This window comes from Gigantopelta aegis, chromosome 14 (assembly GCF_016097555.1).
Source record: "Gigantopelta aegis isolate Gae_Host chromosome 14, Gae_host_genome, whole genome shotgun sequence".
In the NCBI taxonomy this organism is placed as follows: Eukaryota; Metazoa; Mollusca; class Gastropoda; order Neomphalida; family Peltospiridae; genus Gigantopelta; species Gigantopelta aegis.
The window spans coordinates 506922-516883 of NC_054712.1; the positions used below are offsets into that span (position 1 = coordinate 506922).

The 9962-nt window shown below is 40.4% G+C and overlaps 1 protein-coding gene across 1 annotated transcript; it reads left to right on the forward strand.

Moving 5' to 3' along the window:
• The first annotated feature begins 1812 nt into the window (after positions 1-1812).
• LOC121388616 (von Willebrand factor C domain-containing protein 2-like) lies at positions 1813-5772 on the forward strand. Its single transcript, XM_041520027.1, has 2 exons — positions 1813-2128; positions 5392-5772. The coding sequence occupies exons 1-2, from the start codon at positions 1846-1848 to the stop codon at positions 5607-5609; spliced, it is 501 nt and encodes a 166-aa protein (XP_041375961.1). The 5' UTR covers positions 1813-1845; the 3' UTR covers positions 5610-5772.
• The last annotated feature ends 4190 nt before the right edge of the window (positions 5773-9962 follow it).

Here is a 9962-nt window from a genome sequence, read left to right on the forward strand (position 1 = left end):
AATTAATTCCATGTTTTTGCATTAAAATGTCTAACGTCCTAGCAAACTTACTGAGTAATTATTTTATACTTTGTAGTAATTATATTATGTGTTCTTCTCCTAAAATGTCGTTAGGACGATCGGCTGGCACTCGTCTGGAAACGTGCGGCCTGGGGCCATTTTCATAAACCATTGTACGTTTACGTCTACGATTAGAAGTTATACAGCGGATTCGTTTACATGGGTTAAGCATCTATTTCATGCTGAAAGGTTCATCAGTACGGAAGGTGGAGCATTTTTAGGACTAAAGAAAATGAAATATGTGTACTTCAAACTATATTTGTTGAACTATAATAGTAATAAGACTTGTGGTTTAGCCGTAGGGTTACGATGTTTTGTGAAACTGGGTCCTGGGAGATAAGTCCAATGTTCAAAAGGTGTTCCCTGTGACGCTGCAGGACCGAGGATGTCAGTATGCCATCTTTGACAATTATGGAAAGCAATAAAGGGTGTATGCCACCAAATCAAATCCCCAAGACGTCAATAATAATATATGTGGCTAAAACTCCCACCTGCGACGTATCAGTCGACATATATATATATATATATATATATATATATATATATATATATATATATACAACAGATATAAATACTACCAACCCTCACCCTTAACGTAAATCAGAACAAAATGGGGGCTAAGCTGCTCATTTCAGAAACAATGGGTAGCGTCTATAGCAACCCTAGTTCCGCACACAAATATTCATGCTATTTTTAGTGGGACCCCGCACGTTTCCAACACAAGGCTACTTGACACAGTGGTACCAGATGAAATAAAATTGCATTTGGCTTTTTCCCTGATTATTTGTTCTTTTACAACAAACACACTCACATATATCACCAATGACAGGACTTGTGCTATTAACTGCTCTATCAAAAGTTCGCTAGTCCTAGCCGGATGTTATTTGGTTTAGTACTACTTATACTGATAAAATAAAAATTTTCAAAAACTGTCCAATCATGTTTTTATGACAACCAGGATCTGATATATTCTGACCTAAACTGACAACCTCACTGAAACTGTTGTATCTACAGTGTATCCTAATATAATGTATCTCTCATAAGGCATATACATATTGTTTTCAATTTAGTACAAATGCAATATGTCATGTTTGAAAAACTATTTTTTTAAATAATACTCCTGAAGGTATTTACTGTCAATTGTGTACGTGTGCTCATGGATATCTCAACTCCTTTAAATCATTCCACTCAAACACATGCACTTGACTGACCCCTAGGTTAGGAAGACCTTAACAGGCACATTAAAGAAATATAACTATTAAAAATACACTGTCTGATGAAGGAAAAATCAACATGACTGTACCTGTATGAAGTAATGACTTAATATCCTGCACATCACTGTTGGGAGAGGTGGGTTGGGAGGAGGGGGAGGGGTGGGGAGAGGGGGAGGGTGGGGGGGGGGGGGGGGGGGGGGGGGGGGTGGGACAATCACGTATGATGAGTGTGGATGTCTTCAAGTGAACAGGCGCAGGAATGTCAAATCCATCAGCTACATTGATTTTCATAATGGACCATAAAACCCCCCAATATTCCTGTTTAGTGCACCATGCGCCTTAAACGCCGATTAGATCAGATATCGTGTTTAGTGCACCATGCGCCTTTAACGCCGATTAGATCAGATATCGTGTTTAGTGCACCATGCGCCTTTAACGCCGATTAGATCAGATATCGTGTTTAGTGCATCATGCGCCTTTAACGCCGATTAGCAAATACTCTACGCCAGATGTCGTGTTCACATAGGTCAAACGTCGATCAGTATCGGACCATTTGTCTCACAAAGCAGCCATGTTATCGTACACACTGGTCGCGCTGTCCTGGACCGTTGCGTTCACCAGCGCTCACCCCCCTTACCCGACTACCCCACCACTCCCTCCTCACTGCGAACTCGAGGGGAAGATCTACAGACCAGGACAGAGGATTCCGACCTCTGACAGGTGTGAACTATGCACTTGCGAAGACACCGGTTACTCTGTAGATGTTAGCTGTATATACGCCGACTACTTGACGCCGATGTGTTACAACCCTGTCTACAACGGGGAGAATGCGTGCCAGAAATACACCTGCCCAGGTAAGACACTGAAGTTAAAGTCTGTTTCGTTTAAAGACACCACTAGAACACATCGATTTTTTAATCAACGGTTATTGGATGTCAAACATTTAATAATTGTGACAGTCTGAGAGAGTATCCGCTACATTTGTTTCATTAATAGCAAAGGAACATTTATATACACCATCCCACAGATAAGATACCACATACTGTGACGACCCTGGATTAGAGGGTGTCCTTGTAAATGGCCATAACCACTAACTATGAAGGCAAAAGATCACCAACAAGATTAAAATTCAACAATATTTATTTAACAATAACCTCAAATTACATTCGCAGTTGAACTGTATGTTCACTGATTCATTTAGTAATAAAATTCACATAAATAATTGAATAAACATGGCTAAGTTACTTTCAGGCTTTGAAATATACCACAATTCTTAAATTACTTTAAAAGACTGAGTCTTATTCACCTGAAACAGGTAAGTTGCTTAATAATAATTATTCCTAATATACTAAGTCTCCAACGTTATGATATACACAAACTTAATTTTGGACCAAGAACATCAATATCAGCAAGAATATACACTTTAAATACTTTGTCTGGGTACACAGACCTACTTCCACTACATGGGCATCTCTCTAACTCAATCCCTCTATATAATATGCCTTAAACTTTGCCACATAAAAACCACAACACCCGGGGCATACACCTCTTCTGTGTAATGGGTGCTGTCTATCTCCCTAAATTCTATGAATAATAAATACCGAAAATAATACCCTTTAATCTTTATTAATTATCTAATCATTAAGGTTGTGAGTTTGGTCTCTACAAGTTATCCAAATAACATACACATATGTAAAACCCGTATAATTTAGTGTTATGTTAATAAACCCAACCCACCTATCGGGGCGAACGACTGACCGAAACTGACAAATCCTTGCGGGATTCGTATTTATACCCCCGCCAAAATCCAGCAATACTGGTTAATATCCAGCACTGCAGAATTATGCATTCCGCAGAGCGAGTATGCATTCTGCAAAACGGGGTAAAATCCAGCAGTGCGGGGTACAATCCTGCATTGCAGAATTTGTAAATCCCGCAGTGCGGGTTAAAAAACCAATGACGTCATTTACTACTGGCTAACGTCATTAGGCCCTACAGGCCTTTATACCTTAATTACTATGCTATAATGGGAACGAAATAAATACAATTAAGCATATATACACAAATAAATATAAGTTCCATATCCATTCCGAATTAGATATTAGTAATTTCAGATATTACTATTGTAACTTATATTTACCTAACTCACACAGTGTGACAGACGTCAAAAATAGCATTGACAAAAACCCGGAAGTAACTCTCAAAAATCCAGAACGAGGCTCGTACAAAAGCATGGCTTCGATCTTTTTACATTTGCGGCTGTATAAAAATGCCAATTCAACAACTTAATAACACTTGACAAGGTAAGTTATCTGTGACTACTGATAATATAAACACTAATGATTAAGTGTATAAATGTTATACGATAAACAAGGCCTTGTTTTATTGACTCGGCGTATAGAATTGCGCTGTTCAATGTAAACAAATATAGACTACGATGCACGTTGGCGCTAAAACAAAACGAACTTGAATTATAGCTTAATAATTTATAGAAAATAATTTACTGGCAATATCGTAATCCCGGATTCTCACAATACCACGGCCTTTGATATACCAGTCATAATGCACTGGCTGGAACGAGAACTAGCCTAATGGTTCCATCAACGCGCCAGGCGAGCGCTTTACCGCTGTTTGGTTGTTATTGTTAGAAGAAACCTGCTACAGTTTTCCGTTAATATCATGAGGTCTTTTATATGCAGTTTTCCATAGACAGAACAGCACATAACACGACCTTTGATATAACAGTCGTGGGGACAGGATGCGACGGGGAAGAAGAATCAGAAATGGGTTCTCCCATGAGGTTTAATCCTGAGACCAAAGTAAAGCAGGCAAGCTCCCTTTGGACTCCAAAATGGCAGATGTAGTATACAAATAAAGGTTCCAACCACGATTGCTATACTTTGGGAAACACTGTGTTATACAGTGGCGGATCCAGGCTATAAGGGGTTTACCCCCGGTATGCAGTAGAGTTTTATCATCGTTTTATCAAAGTAAGAAGGTCAGAGAAACGTGGACGTTTGATAAAACTGTTGGAACATGGAGGTTTGATAAAACCGTTAAAACGTGGAGGTTTGATAAAACTGTTGGAACATGGAGGTGTGATAAAACTGTTAAAACGTGGAGGTGTGATAAAACTGTTAAAACGTGGAGGTGTGATAAAACTGTTAAAACGTGGAGGTGTGATAAAACTGTTAAAACGTGGAGGTTTGATAAAACTGTTGAAACATGGAGGTGTGATAAAACTGTTGAAACGTGGAGGTGTGATAAAACTGTTGGAACATGGAGGTTTGATAAAACTGTTGGAACATGGAGGTTTGATAAAACTGTTGAAACGTGGAGGTTAGATAAAACTGTTGGAACATGGAGGTTTGATAAAACTGTTGAAACGTGGAGGTTTGATAAAACTGTTAGAACATGGAGGTTTTATAAAACTGTTGAAACGTGGAGGTTTGATAAAACTGTTGGAACATGGAGGTTTGATAAAACTGTTGGAACATGGAGGTTTGATAAAACTGTTGAAACATGGAGGTTTGATAAAACTGTTGAAACATGGAGGTTTGATAAAACTGTTGAAACATGGAGGTTTGATAAAACTGTTGGAACATGGAGGTTTGATAAAACTGTTGAAACGTGGAGGTTTGGTAAAACTGTTGAAACATGGAGGTTGGATAAACCAGCTGAAACGTGGAGGTTGGATAAAACTGTTGCTGGCTCCCGACTGAACAACAATCTATTTATGTTTGGGATTAGAACTGGCGAACTAAACAACGTAGCGAACTGGAGAACATTCAATATGAAGTATTATGTTTGTAATGTGAAAATACGTCATAATGATGATGATGATGATGATAATAATAATAATAAATAAAGATAATGATGATAATAATAATAATAATAATAATAATAACAATAATAATAAGTAGTAGTAGTAATAGTAATGGTAGTAGTGGGAGTAATGTTATTATTAATTTAATTATTATTATTATTATTATTTCTACTATTATTACTATGATTATTGTTCCTATTATAACTAATATTATTATTATTATTGTTATTATTGTTGTTATTATTATTATTATTATTAGCATTATTATTACTATTATTATTATTATTGCAGTACGGAACTGCCGAACACCATCCGGTCACGTGCTGATTGGCCATGAATCAACGTATTTCCAGGATGACGGCTTCTGCTCATGTCCTCCCCAGTCACATGACCTCCCTGGTGACCAATGGAAACCAGTCAATGGAATGGCTCTCTGTTTCCCTCCCACCACGACACCCACTACGACAGTTCCCACCACTACAACAGCATCCAGGCACTTGGTGGGTTGACCGAGTCTTCGTTTTAATAAAAAAAATCATTGTTACAGTATCATCCTTGGTGAAATAGGAGAGAATTTGATTGCTTTCATTTACAGTGTGACGTTTTAACACTTGTAATGTAAATTAATTTTATCTTTTTGCAATAAAACGTTAGACGTTCCTAGCAAACTTACTAAGAAATCCTTTTATACTTTGTAATAATTACATTAAAAGAAAATGAAATATGTGTACTTCAAACTATATTTGTTGAACTATAATAGTAATAAGACTTGTGGTTTAGCCGTAGGGTTACGATGTTTTGTGAAACTGTGCCCTGGGAGATAACTCCAAGATTTGAGGGAGTTTCCTGTGACGCTGAATCTAAACATGGAGGCCCGAGCATGTTATTACTTTCTCTCTGACAATCAAATTGGTTCAGCCAGAAAGCAATAACGCTGCCTTTACTTCACGCAGAAGAAGCCAGCACAAAGTCTGGCATGGGGCGTACACATATCTCTTAAACAAACAGACAAACAAAAAAATTAATAAACAAATAAACAATCGGACAGACATACAGAGAGAGAAAGAAACAAAATGTTCGACAGTCTAAGAAGTGGAGAAAATCTATTTAACAGAATACCGAGTACCAAGATGGTTTATTAGATACGATATGGAACTTGATAAATGTTTGTTAATTAATTAATTAATTATATTGCTAGTTTAAACACACCCGTCTTAAGTTGAGTAAATTACAACGCAACCGTCGAGTTTATCAACTTTGCGCTGGCAGTTGATAGTCTGAACCTAGCATAATGGGGTATACGACGAGAATTGAGCTGTAAGAGTGCTCAGACAGTAACTGGACAGTCGTCGAAGCAACAGCGGAAAGTTGGCGTAGACTCTGAGACTAGCATAACGTGGACCCACTAGCCAAACTGATGAATGTTTTGGGTCTCTGTTCTTTTTATCTGTTGGCTTTTTCTTTTTTGTTTAAATTGTGGGTGGGTTTTTTGGGTGGGGTTTTTTTTTGGGGGGGGGGGGGCGGATTTGTTTTTGGGGGGTGGTCGTAGTAGGATGATGTGTATATAGTACGGGGGCCAGGTCGATTTATCTATGTCGGAGAGTCAGGAAGATTTGAACATTGATTCTTAGGTAAAAATATGTGTAGATTTCAGATCTTCAACTCGTACTTGCTTAAACCTGTACGTTAATTGGGAATTTGCATATTTTTAATGATCAATTTGTGTTCCATCTGCTGCTACCCCAAAACAACAGTCCACGGGACAGACTCCAGATTTCAGTTATAGGGGAGATTAAACTTAAAAAAACAAACAAATGTGATGCTAAGTATCCAAACTATCCATTTTGATTTGCTGGATTTTCATAATTGGTCAATTTGACCTACATTTTCAAGGTCAAATCAAGGTCATTGTTTCTGAATATATAATATGCTGTAAATGACACAAATCATTGCTTTCTTTTAATTCTTTCCAATAATATTGATCAATAATGGTCATATTATGACTTTGGTTTACAGATTACACCATTACACATCTAGTAGGGGTGCTTCCTGATTGAACTTTCAGGGGCAGATCATAATTTAACGAAAGGGGAGATGTTTAGAAAAATGTTACGTCCACATTTTGGGGCATGGTTTGTTAGAAATGGATCGTGTCTCTCACAAATCAGCCATGTTATCGTACACGCTGCTCTGATCGTAACGTACGATCGTGTCTCTCACAAACCAGCCATATTATCGTACACGCTACTCTAGATGTAACGTACGATAGTCTGTGACAAACCAGCCACGTTATCGTACACGTTGCTCCATGTGTAACGTACGATCGTGTCTCTCACAAACCAGCCATGTTATCGTACACGCTGCTCTTGGTGTAACGTACGATGATGTCTCGCACAAACCAGCCATGTTATCATACACGCTGGTCCAGGTGTAACGTACGATCGTGTCTCACACAAACCAGCCATGTTACCGTACACGCTGCTCTAGGTGTAACGTACTATCGTGTCTCACAATACAGCCATGTTATCGTACACGCTGATCCAGGTGTAACGTACGATCGTGTCTCTCACAAACCAGTCATATTATCGTACACGCTGCTCTAGGTGTAACGTACGATCGTGTCTCTCACAAACCAGCCACGTTATCGTACACGTTGCTCCATGTGTAACGTACGATCGTGTCTCTCACAAACCAGCCATGTCATCGTACATGCTGTTCTAGGTGTAACGTACGATCGTGTCTCTCACAAACCAGCCATGTTATCGTACACGCTGCTCTAGGTATAATGTACGATCGTGTCTCTCACAAACAACCCATGTTAACGTGCACGCTGCTCTAGGTGTAACGTACGATCGTGTCTCTCACAAACCAGTCATATTATCGTACACGCTGCTCTGATCGTAACGTACGATCGTGTCTCTCACAAACCAGCCATATTATCGTACACGCTACTCTAGATGTAACGTACGATAGTCTGTGACAAACCAGCCACGTTATCGTACACGTTGCTCCATGTGTAACGTACGATCGTGTCTCTCACAAACCAGCCATGTTATCGTACACGCTGCTCTTGGTGTAACGTACGATGATGTCTCGCACAAACCAGCCATGTTATCATACACGCTGGTCCAGGTGTAACGTACGATCGTGTCTCACACAAACCAGCCATATTACCGTACACGCTGCTCTAGGTGTAACGTACTATCGTGTCTCGCAAACCAGCCATGTTATCGTACACGCTGCTCTAGGTGCAACGTACGATCGTGTCTCTCACAAACAGCCATATTATCGTACACGCTGCTCTAGGTATAACGTACGATCGTGTCTCTCACAAACCAGCCATGTTATCGTACACGCTGCTCCATGTGTAACGTACGATCGTGTCTCTCACAAACCAGCCATGTCATCGTACATGCTGTTCTAGGTGTAACGTACGATCGTGTCTCTCACAAACCAGCCATGTTATCGTACACGCTGCTCTAGGTATAATGTACGATCGTGTCTCTCACAAACAACCCATGTTAACGTACACGCTGCTCTAGGTGTAACGTACGATCGTGTCTCTCACAAACCAGTCATATTATCGTACACGCTGCTCTGATCGTAACGTACGATCGTGTCTCTCACAAACCAGCCATATTATCGTACACGCTACTCTAGATGTAACGTACGATAGTCTGTGACAAACCAGCCACGTTATCGTACACGTTGCTCCATGTGTAACGTACGATCGTGTCTCTCACAAACCAGCCATGTTATCGTACACGCTGCTCTAGGTGTAACGTACGATCGTGTCTCTCACAAACCAGTCATGTTATCATACACGCTGGTCCAGGTGTAACGTACGATCGTGTCTCACACAAACCAGCCATATTACCGTACACGCTGCTCTAGGTGTAACGTACTATCGTGTCGTGTCTCACGCTGCTCTAGGTGCAACGTATGATCGTGTCTCACAATACAGCCATGTTATCGTACACGCTGCTCTAGGTGTAACGTACGATCGTGTCTCTCACAAACCAGCCATGTTATCGTACACGCTGATCCAGGTGTAACGTACGATCGTGTCTCTCACAAACCAGCCATGTTATCGTACACGCTGCTCTAATCGTAACGTATGATCATGTCTCTCACAAACAGCCACGTTATCGTACACGCTGATCCAGGTGTGACGTACGATCGTGTCTCTCACAAGCCAGACATGTTATCGTACACGCTGCTCTAGGTGTAACGTACGATCGTGTCTCTCACAAACCAGTCATATTATCGTACACGCTGCTCTGATCGTAACGTACGATCGTGTCTCTCACAAACCAGCCATGTTATCGTACACGCTGCTCTAGGGGTAACGTACGATCGTGTCTCTCACAAACCAGCCATGTTATCGTACACGCTGCTCTAGATGTAACGTACGATCGTGTCTTTCACAAACCAGCCATGTTATCGTACACGCTGCTCTAGATGTAACGTACGATCGTGTCTCTCACAAACAACCCATGTTAACGTGCACGCTGCTCTAGGTGTAACGTACGATCGTGTCTCTCACAAACCAGCCATGTTATCGTACACGCTGGTCTAGGTGTAACGTACGATCGTCTGTGATAAACCAGCCACGTTATCGTACACGTTGCTCCATGTGTAACGTACGATCGTGTCTCTCACAAACCAGCCATGTCATCGTACACGCTGCTCTAATCGCAACATACGATCGTGTCTCTCACAAACCAGCCATGTTATCGTACACGCTGCTCTAATCGCAACATACGATCGTGTCTCTCACAAACCAGCCATGTTATCGTACACGCTGCTCTAGGTGTAACGTACGATCGTGTCTCTCACAAACCAGCCATGTCATCGTACAC

Excerpts from the sequence above, each read along its gene's own strand:
- LOC121388616 (XM_041520027.1), top strand. The coding sequence starts at position 1,846 with ATGTTATCGTACACACTGGTCGCGCTGTCCTGGACCGTTGCGTTCACC. Across the intron at positions 2,129-5,391 it reads CCAGAAATACACCTGCCCAG|TACGGAACTGCCGAACACCA; the intron begins GTAAGACACTGA and ends TTATTATTGCAG.